This window comes from Pseudophryne corroboree, chromosome 2 (genome assembly GCF_028390025.1).
Source record: "Pseudophryne corroboree isolate aPseCor3 chromosome 2, aPseCor3.hap2, whole genome shotgun sequence".
Taxonomy (NCBI): Eukaryota; Metazoa; Chordata; class Amphibia; order Anura; family Myobatrachidae; genus Pseudophryne; species Pseudophryne corroboree.
The window spans coordinates 1,039,205,539-1,039,232,417 of record NC_086445.1 but is presented as its reverse complement, the minus strand read 5'-3'; the positions used below and the strand labels follow the sequence as shown (position 1 = coordinate 1,039,232,417).

The window sequence follows — 26,879 nt, the reverse complement described above, 5'->3', positions numbered from 1 at the left end:
TGTCATGCAGTTACAGTATATGTTGGAGATATGGTAGTGTCATGCAGTTACAGTATATGTTGGAGATATAGTAGTGTCATGCAGTTACAGTATATGTTGGAGATATAGTAGTGTCATGCAGTTACAGTATATGTTGGAGATATAGTAGTGTCATGCAGTTACTGTATATGTTGGAGATATAGTAGTGTCATGCAGTTACAGTATATGTTGGAGATATGGTAGTGTCATGCAGTTACAGTATATGTTGGAGATATAGTAGTGTCATGCAGTTACAGTATATGTTGGAGATATAGTAGTGTCATGCAGTTACAGTATATGTTGGAGATATAGTAGTGTCATGCAGTTACAGTATATGTTGGAGATATGGTAGTGTCATGCAGTTACAGTATATGTTGGAGATATGGTAGTGTCATGCAGTTACTGTATATGTTGGAGATATGGTAGTGTCATGCAGTTACAGTATATGTTGGAGATATGGTAGTGTCATGCAGTTACAGTATATGTTGGAGATATGGTAGTGTCATGCAGTTACTGTATATGTTGGAGATATAGTAGTGTCATGCAGTTACAGTATATGTTGGAGATATAGTAGTGTCATGCAGTTACAGTATATGTTGGAGATATAGTAGTGTCATGCAGTTACAGTATATGTTGGAGATATGGTAGTGTCATGCAGTTACAGTATATGTTGGAGATATGGTAGTGTCATGCAGTTACAGTATATGTTGGAGATATAGTAGTGTCATGCAGTTACAGTATATGTTGGAGATATGGTAGTGTCATGCAGTTACAGTATATGTTGGAGATATGGTAGTGTCATGCAGTTACAGTATATGTTGGAGATATAGTAGTGTCATGCAGTTACAGTATATGTTGGAGATATAGTAGTGTCATGCAGTTACAGTATATGTTGGAGATATAGTAGTGTCATGCAGTTACAGTATATGTTGGAGATATGGTAGTGTCATGCAGTTACAGTATATGTTGGAGATATAGTAGTGTCATGCAGTTACTGTATATGTTGGAGATATAGTAGTGTCATGCAGTTACTGTATATGTTGGAGATATAGTAGTGTCATGCAGTTACAGTATATGTCGGAGATATAGTAGTGTCATGCAGTTACAGTATATGTTGGAGATATAGTAGTGTCATGCAGTTACAGTATATGTTGGAGATATAGTAGTGTCATGCAGTTACAGTATATGTTGGAGATATAGTAGTGTCATGCAGTTACAGTATATGTTGGAGATATGGTAGTGTCATGCAGTTACAGTATATGTTGGAGATATGGTAGTGTCATGCAGTTACAGTATATGTTGGAGATATGGTAGTGTCATGCAGTTACAGTATATGTTGGAGATATGGTAGTGTCATGCAGTTACAGTATATGTTGGAGATATAGTAGTGTCATGCAGTTACAGTATATGTTGGAGATATAGTAGTGTCATGCAGTTACAGTATATGTTGGAGATATGGTAGTGTCATGCAGTTACAGTATATGTTGGAGATATAGTAGTGTCATGCAGTTACAGTATATGTTGGAGATATGGTAGTGTCATGCAGTTACAGTATATGTTGGAGATATAGTAGTGTCATGCAGTTACAGTATATGTTGGAGATATAGTAGTGTCATGCAGTTACAGTATATGTTGGAGATATGGTAGTGTCATGCAGTTACAGTATATGTTGGAGATATAGTAGTGTCATGCAGTTACAGTATATGTTGGAGATATGGTAGTGTCATGCAGTTACAGTATATGTTGGAGATATGGTAGTGTCATGCAGTTACAGTATATGTTGGAGATATAGTAGTGTCATGCAGTTACAGTATATGTTGGAGATATAGTAGTGTCATGCAGTTACAGTATATGTTGGAGATATGGTAGTGTCATGCAGTTACTGTATATGTTGGAGATATGGTAGTGTCATGCAGTTACAGTATATGTTGGAGATATGGTAGTGTCATGCAGTTACTGTATATGTTGGAGATATAGTAGTGTCATGCAGTTACAGTATATGTTGGAGATATAGTAGTGTCATGCAGTTACAGTATATGTTGGAGATATAGTAGTGTCATGCAGTTACAGTATATGTTGGAGATATAGTAGTGTCATGCAGTTACAGTATATGTTGGAGATATGGTAGTGTCATGCAGTTACTGTATATGTTGGAGATATGGTAGTGTCATGCAGTTACAGTATATGTTGGAGATATGGTAGTGTCATGCAGTTACAGTATATGTTGGAGATATGGTAGTGTCATGCAGTTACAGTATATGTTGGAGATATGGTAGTGTCATGCAGTTACAGTATATGTTGGAGATATAGTAGTGTCATGCAGTTACAGTATATGTTGGAGATATGGTAGTGTCATGCAGTTACAGTATATGTTGGAGATATAGTAGTGTCATGCAGTTACAGTATATGTTGGAGATATAGTAGTGTCATGCAGTTACAGTATATGTTGGAGATATAGTAGTGTCATGCAGTTACAGTATATGTTGGAGATATGGTAGTGTCATGCAGTTACAGTATATGTTGGAGATATGGTAGTGTCATGCAGTTACAGTATATGTTGGAGATATGGTAGTGTCATGCAGTTACAGTATATGTTGGAGATATAGTAGTGTCATGCAGTTACAGTATATGTTGGAGATATAGTAGTGTCATGCAGTTACAGTATATGTTGGAGATATGGTAGTGTCATGCAGTTACAGTATATGTTGGAGATATAGTAGTGTCATGCAGTTACAGTATATGTTGGAGATATAGTAGTGTCATGCAGTTACAGTATATGTTGGAGATATGGTAGTGTCATGCAGTTACTGTATATGTTGGAGATATGGTAGTGTCATGCAGTTACAGTATATGTTGGAGATATGGTAGTGTCATGCAGTTACAGTATATGTTGGAGATATAGTAGTGTCATGCAGTTACAGTATATGTTGGAGATATAGTAGTGTCATGCAGTTACAGTATATGTTGGAGATATGGTAGTGTCATGCAGTTACTGTATATGTTGGAGATATGGTAGTGTCATGCAGTTACAGTATATGTTGGAGATATGGTAGTGTCATGCAGTTACTGTATATGTTGGAGATATGGTAGTGTCATGCAGTTACAGTATATGTTGGAGATATAGTAGTGTCATGCAGTTACTGTATATGTTGGAGATATAGTAGTGTCATGCAGTTACTGTATATGTTGGAGATATGGTAGTGTCATGCAGTTACAGTATATGTTGGAGATATGGTAGTGTCATGCAGTTACAGTATATGTTGGAGATATAGTAGTGTCATGCAGTTACAGTATATGTTGGAGATATAGTAGTGTCATGCAGTTACAGTATATGTTGGAGATATGGTAGTGTCATGCAGTTACTGTATATGTTGGAGATATGGTAGTGTCATGCAGTTACAGTATATGTTGGAGATATGGTAGTGTCATGCAGTTACTGTATATGTTGGAGATATGGTAGTGTCATGCAGTTACAGTATATGTTGGAGATATAGTAGTGTCATGCAGTTACTGTATATGTTGGAGATATAGTAGTGTCATGCAGTTACTGTATATGTTGGAGATATGGTAGTGTCATGCAGTTACAGTATATGTTGGAGATATGGTAGTGTCATGCAGTTACTGTATATGTTGGAGATATGGTAGTGTCATGCAGTTACAGTATATGTTGGAGATATGGTAGTGTCATGCAGTTACAGTATATGTTGGAGATATAGTAGTGTCATGCAGTTACAGTATATGTTGGAGATATAGTAGTGTCATGCAGTTACAGTATATGTTGGAGATATAGTAGTGTCATGCAGTTACAGTATATGTTGGAGATATGGTAGTGTCATGCAGTTACAGTATATGTTGGAGATATAGTAGTGTCATGCAGTTACTGTATATGTTGGAGATATAGTAGTGTCATGCAGTTACAGTATATGTTGGAGATATAGTAGTGTCATGCAGTTACTGTATATGTTGGAGATATAGTAGTGTCATGCAGTTACAGTATATGTTGGAGATATGGTAGTGTCATGCAGTTACAGTATATGTTGGAGATATGGTAGTGTCATGCAGTTACAGTATATGTTGGAGATATAGTAGTGTCATGCAGTTACAGTATATGTTGGAGATATAGTAGTGTCATGCAGTTACAGTATATGTTGGAGATATGGTAGTGTCATGCAGTTACAGTATATGTTGGAGATATAGTAGTGTCATGCAGTTACAGTATATGTTGGAGATATGGTAGTGTCATGCAGTTACTGTATATGTTGGAGATATAGTAGTGTCATGCAGTTACTGTATATGTTGGAGATATGGTAGTGTCATGCAGTTACTGTATATGTTGGAGATATAGTAGTGTCATGCAGTTACTGTATATGTTGGAGATATAGTAGTGTCATGCAGTTACAGTATATGTTGGAGATATAGTAGTGTCATGCAGTTACTGTATATGTTGGAGATATAGTAGTGTCATGCAGTTACAGTATATGTTGGAGATATGGTAGTGTCATGCAGTTACAGTATATGTTGGAGATATGGTAGTGTCATGCAGTTACAGTATATGTTGGAGATATGGTAGTGTCATGCAGTTACAGTATATGTTGGAGATATAGTAGTGTCATGCAGTTACTGTATATGTTGGAGATATAGTAGTGTCATGCAGTTACAGTATATGTTGGAGATATAGTAGTGTCATGCAGTTACTGTATATGTTGGAGATATAGTAGTGTCATGCAGTTACAGTATATGTTGGAGATATGGTAGTGTCATGCAGTTACTGTATATGTTGGAGATATAGTAGTGTCATGCAGTTACAGTATATGTTGGAGATATAGTAGTGTCATGCAGTTACTGTATATGTTGGAGATATAGTAGTGTCATGCAGTTACAGTATATGTTGGAGATATGGTAGTGTCATGCAGTTACTGTATATGTTGGAGATATGGTAGTGTCATGCAGTTACAGTATATGTTGGAGATATAGTAGTGTCATGCAGTTACAGTATATGTTGGAGATATGGTAGTGTCATGCAGTTACAGTATATGTTGGAGATATAGTAGTGTCATGCAGTTACAGTATATGTTGGAGATATAGTAGTGTCATGCAGTTACTGTATATGTTGGAGATATAGTAGTGTCATGCAGTTACAGTATATGTTGGAGATATAGTAGTGTCATGCAGTTACAGTATATGTTGGAGATATAGTAGTGTCATGCAGTTACAGTATATGTTGGAGATATAGTAGTGTCATGCAGTTACAGTATATGTTGGAGATATGGTAGTGTCATGCAGTTACAGTATATGTTGGAGATATAGTAGTGTCATGCAGTTACAGTATATGTTGGAGATATGGTAGTGTCATGCAGTTACAGTATATGTTGGAGATATAGTAGTGTCATGCAGTTACAGTATATGTTGGAGATATAGTAGTGTCATGCAGTTACAGTATATGTTGGAGATATGGTAGTGTCATGCAGTTACAGTATATGTTGGAGATATAGTAGTGTCATGCAGTTACAGTATATGTTGGAGATATAGTAGTGTCATGCAGTTACTGTATATGTTGGAGATATGGTAGTGTCATGCAGTTACAGTATATGTTGGAGATATGGTAGTGTCATGCAGTTACAGTATATGTTGGAGATATGGTAGTGTCATGCAGTTACAGTATATGTTGGAGATATGGTAGTGTCATGCAGTTACAGTATATGTTGGAGATATAGTAGTGTCATGCAGTTACTGTATATGTTGGAGATATAGTAGTGTCATGCAGTTACAGTATATGTTGGAGATATGGTAGTGTCATGCAGTTACAGTATATGTTGGAGATATAGTAGTGTCATGCAGTTACTGTATATGTTGGAGATATGGTAGTGTCATGCAGTTACAGTATATGTTGGAGATATGGTAGTGTCATGCAGTTACAGTATATGTTGGAGATATGGTAGTGTCATGCAGTTACAGTATATGTTGGAGATATGGTAGTGTCATGCAGTTACAGTATATGTTGGAGATATAGTAGTGTCATGCAGTTACAGTATATGTTGGAGATATGGTAGTGTCATGCAGTTACTGTACCTGGTGCAGCTTTAGTGGAACCACCACATGCAGCTCATTTAGCTTCTTCTGTTTCTCCCTCTGGAAAGCCTCCAGCTCCTCCTCTGCTGTCTTCAGGGTCACTTCCACAATCTTAATCTATCAGCAAGAAAACAACAATCTGGAATGATCAGCCACGTGGTATAAGTAAGAGGAACCAGCCATCAGGGGGCGCAATAAACTAACAGTATATGTGTGCGATTATATGCTCAAACTTGGCACTGCGTACAGACGAAAACAAAGCTTCACATAAATACATAAGTGCTATATGTAATACAGACAGTGGGGGTAATTCTGAGTTGATCGCAGCAGGAACTTTGTTAGCAGTTGGGCAAAACCATGTGCACTGCAGGGGGGACAGATGTAACATGTGCAGAGAGAGTTAGATTTGGGGGTGGGGGTGTTCAATCTGCAATCTAAATGCAGTGTAAAAATAAAGCATCCAGTATTTACCCTGCACAGAAACAAAATAACCCACCCAAATCTAACTCTCTCTGCACATGTTATATCTGCACCCCCTGCAGTGCACATGGGGGGTCATTCCGAGTTGTTCGCTCGTTATTTTTTTGTCGCAACGGAGCGATTAGTCGCTAATGCGCATGCGCAATGTCCGCAGTGCGACTGCGCCAAGTAAATTTGCTATGCAGTTAGGTATTTTACTCACGGCATTACAAGGTTTTTCCTTCGTTCTGGTGATCGTAATGTGATTGACAGTAAGTGGGTGTTTCTGGGCGGAAACTGGCCGTTTTATGGGAGTGTGTGCGAAAAAACGCTACAGTTTCTGGGAAAAACGTGGGAGTGGCTGGAGAAACGGAGGAGTGTCTGTGCGAACGCTGGGTGTGTTTGTGACGTCTAACCAGGAACGAAACTGACTGAACTGATCGCAGTTGCCGAGTAAGTCTGGAGCTACTCAGAAACTGCTTATACCTCTTTTACACTCGCAGTGAAGTTCATTCCCGGGAATGTGTCCCGGTATATTTGCCGGGACACATTCCCGGGAATGACCTTTTCACATTAGCGGGCTGACCCGGCATATTGCCGGGTCAGTGACGTCACTGCCGAGTCTCCCAGAGGCGGTTCTTGGAGATAATCTCCTCCAAGCACCGCCTCCTCCTATGAAGAGAACGGGTGCCGGGTCGCCTTGACCCGGTATACCCATTTGCACTGCCAGCTTCCCGGGACGGTCCCGGGTTCAACCCTGGTCGAGACCTGGGATGAAATCCCGGCATGCTCCTCCCGGGAAATGGACCCTGTACCCATTCCCACTGAGAAAAATCCCGGGATGATGCGCGTTCACGTGCAATATCCCGGGATTTTTCTGCGAGTGTAAAAGGGGTGTAAGAAGTGTCTATTCGCAATTTTGCTAATCTTTCGTTCGCAATTTTGATAAGCTAAGATTCACTCCCAGTAGGCGGCGGCTTAGCGTGTGCAAAGCTGCTAAAAGCAGCTTGCGAGCGAACAACTCGGAACGAGGGCCATGGTTTTGCCCAACTGCTAACAAAGTTCCTGCTGCGAGCAACTCGGAATGAGGGCCAGTGTCTCCGGATGTTCCCCCGCTCTCAGGCATAATATAAGCTGCAGGTGAGACTAAACTGAGCAGTATTTTAGGAGAAACACTGAAACATCTGTGTAATGAGAGGGCCGGTTATAGAGAGAGAGGAGATTGGACATTTACACTTCTTCCCCGCTACAGATTTTCCGCCCCGTCACACACCTATCGCATCTCTAGTTTGTGGAGCCGTGTCCATGGTACGGTGCAGTCCAGATACGGTAAGTACAGAGGAAATTAAGCCGTCTGTGGTTTGAACCGCGCGCTCGTCTGAAATGACCTCTGCATAGTTACACAATCAGTGTTATCATATGTTGAGTCCATTTTTGAGGAACTACCTTTTTGGCCAAAGTGTCGCACTCCTTCTTCAGATTGTCCACAACCTTCTTCTCTTCTGTCAGAGCCTCCTCAATGTCCAAGCGGTTTTCCCGCAGTTGTAGGGTGTTGCTGAACAGCTCAGGGTCGCAGTCTGGAGGGGGCATGTGAATGTTGACAATATAAAGATGACTAACCTCCAAAAGCGGTTATGAATTAAGCCTGGCATGCGCAGGGAAAACATCTCCCCCTCTATAACAACATTCAATTTATATGCTCGATTCTGCTAAGATCCCAACACCTTTAAATCTGTTAATGTTCTCGGTCATTCTTGTATATAGGGAAAATTATATTTAAGTTTTGCATGCCCTCTAAAACATCTACACTATGTATAGTCTGACATGGTGGTATAATATAATACTTATGCACAACACTCACTGTCTGGGCAAACAGAGTCATCAAAGACGCCCTCTTCCGACTCCGTTTCCTCTTCATCGCTTTCATAGGTGGACTCCTCATCCGATTCTTCATCACTGCCCTCATCTTCCTCTGGAAATGAAATTGTCCATTACTTCCCTCATGTTGGGAGAACCACAGACAGTGTAGATGGTCTTCTACCCTGACAGATTCCCAATCTACACTAGGTAAGCGTTTGCCCATAGTGTGTGGGCATAGGAGATGTATAGTGTTGGTGACACGTCCAGTCACTCTGCAGAGCTTTACAGTCCCCCTAGATGAAAAGTTTTACACCCCCTGTCCCTATATTGGTTTGTTATGAATCGTTTTAAAACCCTTTGAGAATTTTGAATCAAATCTGAGGTTAAATTGGGATCCACATTTTTCTGAGGAGCCTTGAAGAGGACCTGGGAGTCTCTGGGAATACAAAGTACCTTTATCTATTTTTTTGTTGAAATACAGTGAAATGGTTAATCGCTACATGCCGTCTTTTAACTGTACATTATTATGCATGAATCATCTGTCTAAAACGACTAAGAAAAATATTATTCACCAAACTTAGACGTCAGACTGACAAGACACCAGGTGCAGGACTTGTTTACATGTCTCTATAAAAGTATTTGCATATGCCCATGTCTGTCACTGTGTTATTGAAGCACTAAAGTGCTGTACGGCTGTACAATACTTGCCCAAAAGAGATTAATAACTTATCATATTGACTGCCTTTTGTCTTCTATCATCCTCTTACATTCAATAAAATCTACTCTGGTTTGGAATCAACACGTAGACTAACCTTGCTCAAATTCGCTACACACCTATAAACTTGTAGGCAATATTGTTTATGACCTAAGAAAAAGTTAGACTATATTAAGATAAATAAAAGTACATCTTCACTGTTTCTCTAAAGGTGCCCAAATTCTGTTATTAGTAAGAAATGTAATAGTAAGTCGATACATATAAACAACAAAGAGATAACTCGATGGTGGCACAAATTGGATACAGACGTTCGTCTCCGAGCACCTCCTTCTTCTTAGTACGCTTCATCTTCTTCTTGAAGACTTTGGTAAGGAATGTGGTAAATTTGTGGTTCTCGCCCAGGGAGGTCTGGAAGGTTGACTCTAAGGTCTTCTCCTTCTCCTGCAACTTCATTATGTCCTTCTTCTTGGTCTCCAGCTGCTGCAGGTAATCCTCAGACTTCCTCTGCAAGAAAAAGACATAGTAAAAGCAACATCATCTAACTGCTGAGACATAGGGGGTAATTCCAAGTTGATCGCAGCAGGAAATCTTTTAGCAGTTGGGCAAAACCATGTGCAGTGCAGGGGGGGCAGATATAACATGTGCAGCGAGAGTTAGATTTGGGTGTGGTGAGTTCAATCTGCAATCTAAATTGCAGTGTAAAAATAAAGCAGCCAGTATTTAACCTGCGCAGAAACAAAATAACCCACCCAAATCTAACTCTCTCTGCAAATGTTATATCTGCCCCCCCCCCCCTGCAGTGCACATGGTTTTGCCCAACTGCTAAAAAATTTCCTGCTGCGATCAACTTGGAATTACTCCCATAGTCTCCCGTCTCCTTTTCCCTGCCACGGAATTATATATAGGCACCTTAATTTCTTCCAACTCGGAGACTCGCTCGCTGACTTTCTCCTGTAGGCTGTCCTCACGTTTCTCAAATTCCTTCAACAGTAGCAGCTCCTCAAAGACCGTAACGTGCCTCAGGTCGGCCATTTTCATCTTCACATCCAAATGCATCTTCTTGTGTCGCAGGAGGCGGAGTTCGGCGTCAAAATCACTCACCAGCTTGTTAATCTGAAGTAGGGAGGATGGGGAACAATTTATCCGATTCATTGAACAAGTACGACAAGTTGAATCATCATTCCACTGAATCCGACATCAACACTGCATCTTACTTTTGCCTGTATGCCAAGTTCACACATCTAAGTGACCGCACTGCCCCTATCCATACACTTGTGGAAATACCCGCGGTTACCGTTAGCAGCAGCGCACATTTGCACAAGCTCTATACCTAGTACGCACATTTCCCATAGCCTGTAAAATTGCAAGTGGACATAAGGTCGAGTCCCGTACCGCCTGAATCTTCCGTAGTTGCTCATAGTTGTGGATGATTGGCTGCGGAGCATGCGCAGTGTTAAACATCGCAAAATCCATCCGCAAAATGTACTTGCATACAGCTCTGTGTCAGCCTGATTATACTCTGCCCATACTACATATTGGACCTTATTAAGTAAGGATTGCAATTTCTGCTAAGTATCAGTTGCTGCAATCAAAAAGTTGCCGCCCATAAATTTAGAAAAAACGCCCATTGCAAAAAAGGAGATTTATGGTAAGAACTTACCTTTGTTAAATCTCTTTCTGCGAGGTGCACTGGACTCCACATGGAATAACATCGGGGTGTAGAGTTGGATCTTGATTCGCGGAACCGTGGTCAGGCCAAAAGGCAAGGCCTGTAATTGATAATGTAGGTTGCCAATAGCAAAACGCAGGTATTGCTGATGCGACATGGCAATAGGTATATGAAGGTAAGCATCCTCTATGTCTAGGGATACCATATAGTCCATGGGCTCCAAAGCCAGAACAATAGAGCGAAGAGTTTCCATACGAAACTTGGATACCTTCACAAATTTGTTCAAAGTCTTGAGGTTGAGAATAGGCCGGGAGGATCCATTCGGTTTCGGAACTAGGAACAACGTTGAATAGTACCCTCTGTCTCTTGGAACCAGAGGCACCGGCACTATCACTCCTGTGTCCAGAAGGGATTGTACCACCAATTGGAGAGTTTTTGCTTTTACCGGATCCGAAGGGATGTTTGTCAAGCAAAACTGGCGAGGGGGATGGCTCTTGAAAGAGATGGCGTATCCGTGAGTGACGACTTCCCTTACCCAGGCGTCTGAAGTGGTCTTTAACCATACCTGGGCGAACTGTAGAAGTCGGCCTCCCACCCTGGGATGCCCCAAGGGGAGGCCCGCCCCATCATGCAGCACACTTTTCTGGTTTGGAAGCAGGCTCACGGGCCTCCCAAGAACGTTTAGGTTTGGGCTTAGAGGTTTTGGAAGTGCGAGCCTGTTTTGAGTACGCCTGGCCCTTTGCTTTAATTGGAGGTCGAAAGGAATGAAAAGTGGTACTTTTAGCCTTCGGAGTGGAAGAATTATTACCCGGCAGGCATGCAGTTTTAGCAGACACTAAGTCAACAATAATCTTGTTCAAATCTTCCCCAAAAAGGTTGTCTCCGTTAAAAGGGATAACTTCCAAGGTCTTTTAAGAGTCCAGATCCACAGATCAGGACTGCAATCACAGAATCCGGCGAGCCAGAATGGATGTAGTAGTCGCCTTGGCTGCCAGGACACCGGCATCAGAGACCGCCTCCTGACTATAATGAGAGGCTGTGATAATATATGAAAGACACTGTCTGGCATTATTAGAAAAATTAGAAGGTAGCTCCGCTTTAACTTCTTGAATCCAGGCTTCAATAGCCTTGGCAGCCCAAACAGCCGCTATGGTGGGTATATGCACAGCACACGCAAGAGTGTAAATAGACTTCAAGTAGACTTCCAGATGCGGACATGTCCTCCGGTGGCGGTGTTTCACAACTTTTACTTAACTCGCAACAAGGGGATAACGAGCTAGCATCTTCTTAGATAGGATTCCTGACGTATGTGAACTAAATGGTCAGAATGGGGAAAACTAATTTAGTGACCTTCTGACGTTTGAATTTATCAGGTTTCTTAGACTTATCTGGAGGTACAGATTCATCCTCAATCTGAAGAATCTGAAGAATCAGCCTGATAGCCTCCAAAAGGTCAGGAACATCCTCCAGTGAAACAGATTCCCCATCAGAAGCATCTGCATTAGTGTTTGTGGGGTCAGTGTATACGCCATCTTCATCTGATGAAGTGTCCATAACATGTATGGATTGTGAGGAGGCAATAGCCCGCTTAGATGACCATTGGGTCTTAGGGGGGCGAGGGTTAGGTTTTTGTTTATCCAAAGACCGATTTAATTGCTGTAACTGAGTTGACAGAGTATCTGCCCATGGCGGATTAACTGCAGGGACAATATGTGGCTGCAATGGCACAGGAGGTCCCACAGGGGGCATAAGTCTCATTACTAGCGTAGTCAGCAGATTAGAAAAAGCAGACCAAGGTGGTTCTTGGGTGTGCCACCGGTGCTACAGGCTGACTGAGGGGTATATAACCCCCGTACTTGGACCCTCAGCTGGAGAATTTTCCTCAGATAAATCCTCGGCGTTCAGCACTGCATGATGCAGGGTCCGCCACGGATTCCCGTCCTGTGTAACAGACATTATATAGAAACGTAGCCCTAGGGCATAACAGTACAATATAGCCAGACCTGAGAAAAAACTCCTGTGGAGTGTGACCGCGGATGCAGCACACAAACAGAAGTGGTATATGGTGACTAGGATACACAGATAAAAATACCAATGTAGTATATCCTGTGAAACACTATATATAAAGGACCCTGACGCACCTAGCCCCCCTCAGGGTACAGAATATAGGGATAGCAATATGTGTGAGATACACGGAATAAGAACCACACAGCAGCTATTGGCACACGCAGTCACATGTACAATGCAGAAATTATTTCAAACAACAATAAAACTGAACTGGACTAGCAATACTAAGTAAAGCTATGTATGTATACAGATATAACAATGCACAGTAAATACTGGATGTATATCACAGGGTACTTGTACTAAATATTCCTGTAGTTATGCACTTGTTCTTAACTAACACTGTCTAAACGACATGTAGAATACTTAAGTGTCCTGTAAATGCACAGCGCTGATGAGGCAGGCGGATTTACAGAGGAGACATCACCCAGCAGTCCCAGGATCAGCGCAGCTGTGTGTAATGACGCCCAAACGCTGACAGGGAGTGAGGGAGAGAGAGAGATGCAGCTCCAGGGTGGGAACATTTGCAGTAAATGGCGCCTGGGGCTGGGGGAGGGGCTACAGGTCAGAGCCTTATCTCCTCTGCTGGACTTCACCACCGAGTACTGCGGGGCTTATACTAAACGGATTTTAGTAAATCCGACCTGTGCCCTTTGCCCTGGTGGGTATAGTGGGGTCCCTGCCCGGTCACAGTGTCCATGCCAGCGGCGCTATCCATCTCCGGAGACCGCGCCGGATCACAATTTCGGCGGATCCCGCCTGGGAGACCCTCTTACCTCCTCACTGAACGTGCGGCCACGTGACCCCGGAGAGCAGCGGCGGATTTGTGCCTGTATGAAGCCGGAGCGCCTCCACTGTAAGTACCCGGCAACCAGGGCGTGGGAGTATACAGCGCCGCTGGGGGAGGTGAGGGAGCCGCAGCACGCTATGTCAGTATGACATAGCATCTACTGCCTGTGCTGCAGACCTTGAAGTCTTCTTTCTTCAGAAAAGCTCTTTTTAGGGCTGCCTAACGCAGCCCTCCCTGTTAGCTGCCTGCACCAACTTACAAACTGAGCTCCCGTGCACGGAGGCGGGGTTATAGAGGAGGTGGTGCAAGGCATCCTTAGCCTGTTGGTGCCTCGGATCAAGATCCAACTCTACACCCCGATGTTATTCCCTGTGGAATACCAGTGTACCCCGCTGCAGAAATTGTGAATACGTTGCATTATGCGGGCTGATCGCAAAACCATACGCAATTACCGGCACAATGAAGATTTTTTCCTATCTGCGACAGGCAAGGTCATCCACAATTATTGCGACACAAGAGATTGGAAGTGGTTATCGCCGATGTCAGAGGCCCTCCTTAAAAACGCCTGGGCACGCCTGCGTTTTCTCAGACACACCCAGAAAATGTCAGGTTTCCGCCCAGAAATACCAGCTTCCGATCAGTCAAACAGTGGCTGAATTGCGATCACAATCTGTACCCAATTTCTGTCACTATTTTTGCTCACGTATGTGCACTGCGCAATCGTTCGATAATAAGCCGGATTGCGAATCGTAAATTTTGCAATCCTTTACTGAATAAGGTCCATTGTGCTCTGTTCTCATTGTCACCGTCAGTGTTGGACAGTTGCAGAGACAAGTTTATGAAAACATGTTGGGACTTTGCATTACAGACAGTGGGGGTCATTCTGAGTTGATCACTCACTACGGATTTTCGCAGCGCAGCGATCAGGTAAAAAAACTGCGAAACTGCGCATGTTCCGCAATGCGCACGCGCGTCGTATGGGTACAAAGAGCATCGTTGCTGTGCAATGGATCTAGAGAAGAATCCATTCGCACACCGGCGATTGCAAGGAGATTGACAGGAAGTGGGAGGTTATGGGTGGCAACTGCCCGTTTCGGGGAGTGTTTGGAAAAACGCCGGCATGGCCAGGCGTTTGCAGGGCGGGTATCTGACGTCAATTCTGGGACCTCCGCTAGAATCATCGCACAGGATAAGTAACTACAGGGCTAGTCTTGTTTTGCACAAAATGTTTTTGTACCGCTCGGCTACACAGGCGTTCGTACACTTGCGAAGCGAAAACACACTCCCCCGTGGGCGGCGACTATGCGTTTGCACAGCTGCTAAAAGTAGTTAGTGAGCGATCAACTTGGAATGAGGGCCAGAGTACGTAATGATCACATATTGTAGACTTCAGTAGCGTAATCTTATATGTTTATATTTGGTAGAAGAAACATGGGAAGTACTGTGTAATCTATCCAGCGGACAGCACTGGTCACTTTCCCTCTTCCCCGGGATTTCCCGCGCTGGTCCTTGACCCTTGTACCTTGCAGACAAGCCAGGCAGCCAAGTAAAAATAAGAATTTACTTACCGATAATTCTATTTCTCGTAGTCCGTAGTGGATGCTGGGACTTCCGTAAGGACCATGGGGAATAGCGGCTCCGCAGGAGACTGGGCACAAAGTAAAAGCTTTAGGACTAGCTGGTGTGCACTGGCTCCTCCCCCTATGACCCTCCTCCAAGCCTCAGTTAGGATACTGTGCCCGGACGAGCGTACATAATAAGGAAGGATTTTGAATCCCGGGTAAGACTCATACCAGCCACACCAATCACACCGTACAACCTGTGATCTGAACCCAGTTAACAGTATGATAAACTTAGGAGCCTCTAAAAAGATGGCTCACAACAATAAACAACCCGATTTTTTGTAACAATAACTATATACAAGTATTGCAGACAATCCGCACTTGGGATGGGCGCCCAGCATCCACTACGGACTACGAGAAATAGAATTATCGGTAAGTAAATTCTTATTTTCTCTGACGTCCTAGTGGATGCTGGGACTTCCGTAAGGACCATGGGGATTATACCAAAGCTCCCAAACGGGCGGGAGAGTGCGGATGACTCTGCAGCACCGAATGAGAGAACTCCAGGTCCTCCTCAGCCAGGGTATCGAATTTGTAAAATTTTGCAAACGTGTTTGCCCCTGACCAAGTAGCTGCTCGGCAAAGTTGTAAAGCCGAGACCCCTCGGGCAGCCGCCCAAGATGAGCCCACCTTCCTTGTGGAATGGGCTTTAACAGATTTTGGCTGTGGCAGGCCTGCCACAGAATGTGCAAGCTGAATTGTATTACAAATCCAACGAGCAATCGTCTGCTTCGAAGCAGGAGCACCCAACTTGTTGGATGCATACAGGATAAACAGCGAGTCAGATTTTCTGACTCCAGCCGTCCTGGAAACATATATTTTCAGGGCCCTGACTACGTCCAGTAACTTGGAGTCCTCCAAGTCCCTAGTAGCCGCAGGTACCACAATAGGCTGGTTCATGTGAAACGCTGAAACCACCTTAGGGAGAAACTGAGGACGAGTCCTCAATTCTGCCCTGTCTGAATGAAAAATTAGGTAAGGGCTTTTATAGGATAAAGCCGCCAATTCTGAGACACGCCTGGCTGAAGCCAGGGCTAACAGCATTACCACTTTCCATGTGAGATATTTAAAGTCCACAGTGGTGAGTGGCTCAAACCAATGTGATTTTAGGAACCCCAAAACTACATTGAGATCCCAAGGTGCCACTGGAGGCACAAAAGGAGGCTGTATATGCAGTACCCCCTTGACAAACGTCTGAACTTCAGGCACTGAAGCCAGTTCTTTCTGGAAGAAGATCGACAGGGCCGAAATCTGAACCTTAATGGATCCCAATTTTAGGCCCATAGACAGTCCTGCTTGCAGGAAATGTAGGAATCGACCCAGTTGAAATTCCTCCGTAGGGGCCTTCTTGGCCTCACACCACGCAACATACTTCCGCCAAATGCGGTGATAATGTTTTGCAGTTACATCCTTCCTGGCTTTGATCAGGGTAGGGATGACTTCATCTGGAATGCCTTTTTCCTTCAGGATCCGGCGTTCAACCGCCATGCCGTCAAACGCAGCCGCGGTAAGTCTTGGAACAGACAAGGTCCCTGCTGAAGCAGGTCCTTTCTTAGAGGTAGAGGCCACGGTTCCTCCGTGAGCATCTCTTGCAGTTCCGGGTACCAAGTTCTTCTTGGCCAATCCGGAGCCACGAGTATAGTTCTTACTCCTCTCCTTCTTATGATTCTCAGTACTTTGGGTATGAGAGGCAGAGGAGGGAACACATACACCGACTGGTACACCCACGGTGTTACCAGAGCATCCACCGCTATTGCCTGAGGGTCCCTTGACCTGGCGCAATATCTGTCCAGTTTTTTGTTGAGACGGGACGCCATCATGTCTAACTTTGGTTCTTCCCAACGGTTTACAATCACTTGGAAGACTTCTGGGTGAAGTCCCCACTCCCCCAGGTGGAGGTCGTGTCTGCTGAGGAAGTCTGCTTCCCAGTTGTCCACTCCCGGAATGAACACTGCTGACAGTGCTATCACATGATTTTCCGCCCAGCGGAGAATCCTTGCAGCTTCTGCCATTGCCCTCCTGCTTCTTGTGCCGCCCTGTCTGTTTACGTGGGCGACAGCCGTGATGTTGTCCGACTGGATCAATACCGGTTGACCCTGAAGCAGAGGCCTTGCTTGACTCAGGGCATTGTAAATGGCCCTTAGTTCCAGGATATTTATGTGAAGAGACGTTTCCATGCTTGACCACAAGCCCTGGAAATTTCTTCCTTGTGTGACTGCTCCCCAGCCTCTCAGGCTAGCATCCGTGGTCACCAGCATCCAATCCTGAATGCCGAATCTGCGGCCCTCTAGAAGATGAGCACTCTGTAACCACCACAGGAGAGACACCCTTGTCCTTGGAGATAGGGTTATCCGCTGATGCATCTGAAGATGCGATCCGGACCATTTGTCCAGCAGATCCCACTGAAAGGTTCTTGCATGGAATCTTCCGAATGGAATCGCTTCGTACGAAGCCACCATTTTTCCCAGGACTCTCGTACATTGATGCACTGACACTTGGCCTGGTTTTAGGAGGTTCCGGACTAGCTCGGATAACTCCCTGGCCTTCTCCTCCGGGAGAAACACCTTTTTCTGGACTGTGTCCAGAATCATCCCTAGGAACAGTAGACGTGTTGTTGGAATCAGCTGTGATTTTGGGATATTTAGAATCCACCCGTGCTGACGTAGCACTACCTGAGATAGTGCTACACCGACCTCTAACTGTTCCCTTGACCTTGCCCTTATCAGGAGATCGTCCAAGTAAGGGATAATTAAGACGCCTTCTCTTCGAAGGAGAATCATCATTTCGGCCATTACCTTGGTAAAGACCCGGGGTGCCGTGGACAATCCAAGCGGCAGCGTCTGAAACTGATAATGACAGTTCTGTACCACAAACCTGAGGTACCCTTGGTGAGAAGGGAAGATTGGGACATGGAGATAAGCATCTTTGATGTCCAGAGACACCATATAGTCCCCTTCTTCCAAGTTCGCTATCACTGCTCTGAGTAACTCCATCTTGAATTTGAACCTTTTTATGTAAGTGTTCAAGGATTTTAGATTTAAAATTGGTCTCACCAAGCCGTCCGGCTTTGGTACCACAAACAGTGTGGAATAATACCCCTTTCCCTGTTGTAGGAGGGGTACCTTGATTATCACCTGCTGAGAATACAGCTTGTGAATAGCTTCCAAAACAGCCTCCCTGTCGGAGGGAGACGTTGGTAGAGCAGACTTCAGGAACCGGCGAGGGGGAGATGTCTCGAATTCCAATTTGTACCCCTGAGATACTACCTGCAGGATCCAGGTGTCCACTTGCGAGTGAGCCCACTGCGCGTTGAAATTTTTGAGACGGGCCCCCACCGTGCCTGAGTCCGCTTGTAAAGCCCCAGCGTCATGCTGAAGCTTTGGCAGAAGCGGGGGAGGGCTTCTGCTCCTGGGAAGGGGCTGCCTGGTGCAGTCTTTTCCCTCTTCCTCTGCCCCGGGGCAAAAAAGAGTGGCCTTTTGCCCGCTTGCCCTTATGGGAACGAAAGGACTGAGTCTGAAAAGACGGTGTCTTCTTCTGCTGAGAGGTGACCTGGGGTAAAAAGGTGGATTTTCCAGCTGTTGCCGTGGCCACCAGGTCCGATGGACCGACCCCAAATAACTCCTCCCCTTTATACGGCAATACTTCCATATGTCGTTTGGAATCCGCATCCCCTGACCACTGTCGCGTCCATAAGGCTCTTCTGGCAGAAATGGACATCGTACTTACTCTTGATGCCAGGGTGCAAATATCCCTCTGTGCATCTCGCATATATAGTAATGCATCCTTTAAATGCTCTATAGTTAATAATATACTGTCCCTATCCAGGGTATCAATATTTTCAGTCAGGGAATCTGACCAAGCCACCCCAGCACTGCACATCCAGGCTGAGGCAATCGCTGGTCGCAGTATAACACCAGTATGTGTGTATATACCTTTTAGGATATTTTCCAGCCTTCTATCAGCTGGTTCCTTGAGGGCGGCCGTATCTAGAGACGGTAACGCCACTTGTTTTGATAAGCGTGTGAGCGCCTTATCCACCCTAGGGGGTGTTTCCCAACGCGCCCTAACTTCTGGCGGGAAAGGATATAGTGCCAATAATTTATTAGAAATCAGCAGTTTTTTATCGGGGGAAACCCACGCTTTATCACACACCTCATTTAATTCATCTGACTCAGGAAAAACCACAGGCAGTTTTTTCACACCCCACATAATACCCTTTTTTGTGGTACTTGTAGTGTCAGAAATGTTCAACGCCTCCTTCATAGCCGTGATCATGTAACGTGTGGCCCTACTGGACATTACGTTTGTCTCCTCACCGTCGACACTGGATTCAGTATCCGTTTCTGGGTCTGTGTCGACCACCTGAGGTAGCGGGCGTTTTAGCGCCCCTGACGGTGTCTGAGACGCCTGGACTGGAACTAATTGATTTGCCGGCTGTCTCATGTCGTCAACAGTTTTTTGCAAAGTGCTGACACTGTCACGTAATTCTTTAAACACGACCATCCAGTCAGGTGTCGACTCCCTAGGGGGTGACATCACTAACACAGGCAATTGCTCCGCTTCCACATCATTTTCCTCCTCATACATGTCGACACAAACGTACCGACACCCAGCACACACACAGGGAATGCTCTGATAGAGGACAGGACCCCACGAGCCCTTTGGGGAGACAGAGGGAGAGTTTGCCAGCACACACCAGAGCGCTATATATGTATAGGGATAACCTTATATAAGTGTTACTCCCTTAAATAGCTGCTTATATTATTATTTTGCCAAATAGTGCCCCCCCTCTCTTGTTTTACCCTGTTACCATAGTGTAGGACTGCAGGGGAGAGTCAGGGAGCTGTCCTTCCAGCGGAGCTGTGAGGGAAAATGGCGCTTGTGTGCTGAGGAGATAGGCTCCGCCCCCTTCTCGGCTGCCTTTTCTCCCGCTTTTTTCTGGAAAACTGGCAGGGGTTAAATGCATCCATATAGCCCAGGAGCTATATGTGATGCATTTCTTTAGCCACATAAGGTTTTTATCATGTTTTATTGCGTCTCTGGGCGCTCCCCCCCCAGCGCCCTGCACCCTCAGTGACCGGAGTGTGAAGTGTGCTGAGAGCAATGGCGCACAGCTGCAGTGCTGTGCGCTACCTTATCTGAAGACAGGAACGTCTTCTGCCGCCGCTTTCTCCGGACCTCTTCGCTCTTCTGGCTCTGTAAGGGGGCCGGCGGCGCGGCTCCGGGACCCATCCAGGCTGAACCTGTGATCGTCCCTCTGGAGCTAATGTCCAGTAGCCAAGAAGCCCAATCCACTCTGCACGCAGGTGAGTTCGCTTCTTCTCCCCTTAGTCCCGCGCTGCAGTGAGCCTGTTGCCAGCAGGACTCACTGAAAATAAAAAACCTAAGTATACTTTTACTTCTAAGCAGCTCAGGAGAGCCACCTAGATTGCACCCTTCTCGGCCGGGCACAAAATCTTAACTGAGGCTTGGAGGAGGGTCATAGGGGGAGGAGCCAGTGCACACCAGCTAGTCCTAAAGCTTTTACTTTGTGCCCAGTCTCCTGCGGAGCCGCTATTCCCCATGGTCCTTACGGAAGTCCCAGCATCCACTAGGACGTCAGAGAAAAACTCTTACTCCTAATTATTATTCCTCATTGTCTGATATTATTGTTCCTCTGTGTCAATTCGAGAGTAGTGACGGACCTCAGTTTAGGTGAAGAGAATACATTCACTTATATCAGCTGTTGTGTATGGAGTACAGTGAATGGCATGTCAGTATCTTTCCCTGTTACTATCACATTTTGAAGTCATGGCCTCTTCCCCTTTCTTTTACCTGCTTTATGAGGTTTTCCTGCTTATACAAAGTCTTGATTTCTTCTATCTGTAGCATCTCCCTTTCTAGGTCTGACAACTCTGAGTCTTGTTTCTGTCTTCTTCGGGGAGACACGGAACTGTAGGACCTGGTAGTGGTCGTGGTGGATGGTCTGGAAGGTGACTCCGATAAGCTGACTGTAGCTTGTTTTCCTCCAAACCCACCGAACTCGCCAAACCCTCCATCCTCTGCTACCTGCGGAGCCTGAACACGGCGTTCCTGCTCCAACTGGAATCTCCTCAGCGTCTCGCTGTTGTACTGGAACTTCTTCTCCGGTGTCTCATCCGGGTACATAGAAGGGACCATCGGGATGGAGAGGTGTTTGGAAGGGTCCAGTTCCAGCTGGATATCTCTCACTTCTCCTACCAAATGCTTCATCTTTTCTATGGTCTCCACCTTGAGATCTCGAAGTGCCAGGATGGAGCGGTTGATGGTCGATTTCTGCTCATGTATCTGTACAAAGAAACAAAGATTCAGGTTTTATATAGTTGTAGTTCCTAGTTGGCCCATCTCTTTACTAAGATGTTACCAGCCTATGATACTTATTTTATTCACAGATAGCCAGTACATACCATGCTTTCCAGCACTGCCAATTCGTTCCTTTTCCTTTCAGCGTTTATACGCAATTGCTCAGGTACAGTATAATCTTCCGCCGTCTTCAATTTAAAGTCTCCCATATTCTCTTTGGCATTTTTAATAGCCAAAACATCCTGTGGGTCCTCATAATCCTCACTGGGCTTAGTTTTGTACCTGGGAACAAAAACATTATTATGCATCATAAATGTAGTCATTCTCAACACCACTCCAGTGACTCTTGCAGTGGAAGACTCATTATCTGTGCAGTGAAAGAGGAAGCAGTGCTGGCAGTGACTCTAGCAGTATAGGACTCATTATTGTGCAGTGAGAGAGGAAGCAGTGCTGGCAGTGTCTCTAGCAGTATAGGACTCATTATTGTGCAGTGAGAGAGGAAGCAGTGCTGGCAGTGACTCTAGCAGTATAGGACTCGTTATTGTGCAGTGAGAGAGGAAGCAGTGCTGGCAGTGACTCTAGCAGTACAGGACTCATTATCTGTGCAGTGAAAGAGGAAGCAGTGCTGGCAGTGACTCTAGCAGTATAGGACTCATTATTGTGCAGTGAGAGAGGAAGCAGTGCTGGCAGTGTCTCTAGCAGTATAGGACTCATTATTGTGCAGTGAGAGAGGAAGCAGTGCTGGCAGTGACTCTAGCAGTATAGGACTCGTTATTGTGCAGTGAGAGAGGAAGCAGTGCTGGCAGTGACTCTAGCAGTACAGGACTCATTATCTGTGCAGTGAGAGAGGAAGCAGCCTTGGTAGTGACTCTAGAAGTACAAGACTCATTATTGTGCAGTGAGAGAGGAATCAGTGCAGGCAGTGACTCTAGCAGTAGAAGAATCATTATTGTGCAGTAGAGAGGAAGCAGCGCAGTTGGTGATTCTAGCAGTATAGGACTCATTATTGTGCAGTAGAGAGGAACCAGCGCTGGCAGTGACTCTAGAAATACAAGACTCATTACTGTGCAGTAGAGAGGAAGCAGCGCAGATGGTGACTCTAGCAGTAGAAGACTCATTATTGTGCAGTGAGAGAGGAAGCAGCGCTGGCAGTGACTCTAGCAGTAGAAGACTTATTATTGTGCAGGAGAGGAAGCAGCGCTGTCAGTGACTCCAGCAGTAGAAGACTTATTATTGTGCAGTAGAAAGGAAGCAGCGCAGGTGGTGACTCTAGCAGTAGAAGATGTAGATTGTGCAGCACAACAACCAGCACATGTATAACTCACAGCTCATTCCACTCCTTCTTTCTCTGTAATATTTTGAATTTTATTTTCTCAGTTTTCTCGAGGATCTTCCGGATTCTCTCCACGCGCCCCTCGGTGCGCCTTCCAACCCACTGCTGCTTTTGCTTCTGTCCCTGCGTCACATCACCAAGCTCGCTCTCTCCTCCTATAGCTGCTGCATGACATGATGTAACACAGGTAAAACCCGCAACCAGAGACAGTGTTAGAAAATCTGGAACAGGCTGGAAGCATGGAACCATCCACGGAACTATCCTCCCCAGTGCCCTAGCGGACTGAGGATCACCTCCTCTCATCCCTTAGTGCTCTAGCTTCTGATCTGCCCATGTAACCTCTACCACCATGATGTCTGTGGTAAGTGACGCTATTCCCATAGCAGTCCCCTCAACTGCGTCTTATGTGAGAGCCCTTCACCCTTTAAATCCCTCGGACGTGAACAGTGCCCTAGAGAGGAATTCCCATCACCCTCACCTGAGTCGCGGGTCTCTTTAGGCAGCTCTGCCCCTTTCAGAAGCAGGTCATAGCGGGTGGCCCTTCTCTTTCCAATCATCCCCTTTACCCTGTAGTGCTTCTCCGACAGAAACAGAAGTCTGTATGTGGTCACCTGGTGCTCGGTGCTGATGGCGCGGACTGTCACCATATCATATTCCACCTTATCCCGGAACCTGGCATGTAACATGCAGACACATTCAGTCATCATCCCCAGAGGTGTACAATGCAGTCACTGTGTACATAGGGGCTTCAGCTACATTATCCTACACGGACCGTACACAGGGCCATCATAGTGAGAAATGGTAATATGTCACGGGAACAGGCCTGGGCTCCTGTATAAAGGGTTCATGTAAGAGTGGCCAGAGACAAGTGTGCTGAATGTCATATGCAACCAGTAACACCAGCAGGTAATATGATGGAAAGACTTCCCTATTTGCAGGAGAAGAACAGAGGAGCTAAGACCCATAAACCTCTCTGTTCTATATATCTGCTATCAGCCAATCACAGGACACTACAGCTATCATGCATGTACCGTTACAAAATGGAACCACAAATAACACTCACTAATACTTATCAGGCCTGAAGATTGGGCTTAATCATGAATAGGCAAAAGGTTTGACCATGATCCGTCATATAACTACTCACCGAGCCTGCAGCTTCTTCAGGCCTATGTTATGTTTCTCCTGCTCCCACGCCAGTTCCTTCAGCGCGGTACGGATCCTTTCTGATGTCTGCCGTTCTAACTCCTCCCGGATCCGGTGATCCATCTCAAACTCCTGAGGCAGGGACAGAGGATTGTGGGTATTTCCCTATAACCATCTGCATACAATTAATTGTGGCTCTCCCTGCCTGCCTGTCATTAGAAGATTGAGGTGGAACTTGTTTCATCCGGTCCCATCAGTCACTTTACATAAGTGGGTGCACAAAGACTGACAGACAGAATGGCAAGCATGTTTACTGATCCAGCAAGCAAGTATATTGTACAGTAACTGTAGCACTTCTTGTAAAGACTGTAAACATTTTAATTTCCCAGCACATAGTTACATAGTTTGTGAGGTTGAAAAAAGACATCTGTCCATCGAGTTCAACCTATTTGTGTTCTCCTAGTGTGTATTATTTTCAGGAGTAATTTTATCTGTTGATAAAGTCGGCTGTTGTGTTGTATTTCCTCATTTTATTATAACTATGGTACGTGATCTATCCACCATAACCCTGTATATCCTTATCCATTAGGAATTTATCTAGGCCATTCTTAAAAGTATTGACCGAGTCTGCCATTACTACTGTCTCAGGCAGGGAATTCCAAACTCGTATTGTCCTTACTGTGAAAAAACCTTTCCACCTCTGTGTGCGGCATCTCCTCTAACCTAAGTGGGTGTCCACGTGTTTTCTGTGCTGGTCTTAACAAAAACAGATCCCCCGAAAGCTCTGTGAATTGTCCCCTTAAATATTTATAAATATTGATCATGTCTCCTCTTAATCTCCTCTTTTCTAGTGTGAACATGTCAAGCCTTGCAAGTCTTTCCTGGTATTCCAGCGTCTCCATCCCCTTAATTAGTTTTGTCGCCCGCCACTGAACCTTTTCTAGTTCCAGAATATCCTTTTTGTAGTAGGGTGCCCAAAATTGAGCACAGTATTCAAGATGTGGCCTCACTAATACCCCTTTCACACCAGAAATGCAGGGGTCTTACCCGGGAATACGTTCCCTGGATCATGCAGGGACATTCCCGGGTAAGACCCCTTGCATACCGCAGTCAGTAGCCCGGCATATTGCCGGGTTGCTGACATCAGCGGTGACGCGGCGGGGGCAGCGCAAGAGATCACATGATCTCCAAGCGCCGCCTGCTACATAGAGAGTGAACGGGAGCCGGGGGGCATTGACCCGGCTCCCGTTCACACAGACCAGGTTCCCGGGAGGATCCCGGGACCAACCCTGGTCGATTGCAGGGTTGAAATGCTGGGGCAGGAATCCCGGGATTTTGACCCTGTACCCTTTCACACTGAGAAATTTCCGAGTTGGTGCGCGTTCATGTGCAATAACCTGGGAAATTTTGGGCTGTGTGAAAGGGGTATAAGGCTTTATAGAATGGGAGTATAACACTGTCATCCCTTGCATCAATACCCCTCTTAATGCATGCTAATACCTTGTTTGCCTTTTTTGCTGCTATTCTACATTGGGTGCTGCTGCTAAGTTTGTTATCTATATGAACACCTAAATCTTTTTCCAGTACGGAGTCCCCTAAAATCACCCCACTAAGTGTGTAGGTGTTATTTTTGTTCTTGCTACCAAGGTGCATTACCTTACACTTGTCTGTATTAAACCTCATTCTCCATGTTCCTGCCCATGATTCCAGTTTAAATAAATCGTGCTGGAGAGACTCAGCGTCTCCCTCCAAATTTATAACCTTACATAGTTTGGTATCGTCTGCAAAAATTGACACCATGGTCTCTAGACCTTCCGCTAGATCGTTAATGAAAATGTTTAACAATAGCGGTCCGAGAACAGACCCTTGTGGCACACCACTTAGTACTTCAGACCAATTTGAAAAAGTTCCATTTACCACCACTCACTGCTCCCTATTATCTAAATAAATAAATAAAAGCCTAGTAAGTTTGTTTGACATGATCTATCCTTCACAAATCCGTGTTGGTTCCTAATAATAATCTTTTTGGCTTTGAGGATCTTCTGTACACTATCCCTCAGAATGCTTTCTAGGACTTTCCCCACTATAGATGTAAGACTAACTTTTCTATAATTGCCTGGTTCAGCTTTACTTCCCTTTTTGAAGATTGGCACTATTTCCGCTATACGCCAGTCTTTGGGAACCATGCCTGATGTAAGTGAATCATTGAAGATTAAAAATAGAGGTCTTGCTAATTCGGAGTGTAGCTCCACGAGAACCCTTGGATGAATACCGTCTGGACCAGGTGACTTATTAATCATAATTTTTTTCAATCGGTCACAGACTTCCTCCTCACTTAAATATGCACTAAGCAGTGGGACATTATCCTTATTGGGGTTGGGTGTTAGTTCATGCATCTGGTCTTCTATTGTAAATACCGATGAGAAAAACTCGTTTAATGTATCCGCTATGTCGTTATCATTTTTTATTAAATCTCCCAGTTTGTCCTTTAAAGGGCCTATACTCTCCTTCTTTAATATTTTGCTGTTGATATATTTAAAGAATTTTCTCTGACGTCCTAAGTGGATGCTGGGGACTCCGTCAGGACCATGGGGATTAGCGGCTCCGCAGGAGACAGGGCACAAAAGTAAAAGCTTTAGGATCAGGTGGTGTGCACTGGCTCCTCCCCCTATGACCCTCCTCCAAGCCTCAGTTAGATTTTTGTGCCCGGCCGAGAAGGGTGCAATCTAGGTGGCTCTCCTAAAGAGCTGCTTAGAGTAAAAGTTTTGTTAGGTTTTTTATTTTCAGTGAGTCCTGCTGGCAACAGGCTCACTGCA

The 26,879-nt window shown here is 44.9% G+C and overlaps 1 protein-coding gene across 2 annotated transcripts in view; it reads right to left on the bottom strand.

Moving 5' to 3' along the window:
• Positions 1-26,879, bottom strand: part of CFAP44 (cilia and flagella associated protein 44) — a 150,872-nt gene that overhangs the window by 47,208 nt on the left and 76,785 nt on the right. Inside the window, exons 21-30 of one of the 2 annotated variants that reach the window (XM_063956812.1) lie at positions 24,065-24,195; positions 23,399-23,592; positions 22,913-23,084; positions 21,692-21,869; positions 21,081-21,572; positions 10,031-10,234; positions 9,430-9,625; positions 8,408-8,518; positions 7,993-8,123; positions 6,088-6,204 (exon numbers count right to left, since the gene is read on the bottom strand). In XM_063956812.1, the coding sequence (XP_063812882.1) occupies positions 6,088-6,204; positions 7,993-8,123; positions 8,408-8,518; positions 9,430-9,625; positions 10,031-10,234; positions 21,081-21,572; positions 21,692-21,869; positions 22,913-23,084; positions 23,399-23,592; positions 24,065-24,195 (1,926 nt within the window). The remainder of the gene's footprint in view (positions 1-6,087; positions 6,205-7,992; positions 8,124-8,407; positions 8,519-9,429; positions 9,626-10,030; positions 10,235-21,080; positions 21,573-21,691; positions 21,870-22,912; positions 23,085-23,398; positions 23,593-24,064; positions 24,196-26,879) is intronic. The other variant, XM_063956813.1, reaches the window with a different exon arrangement.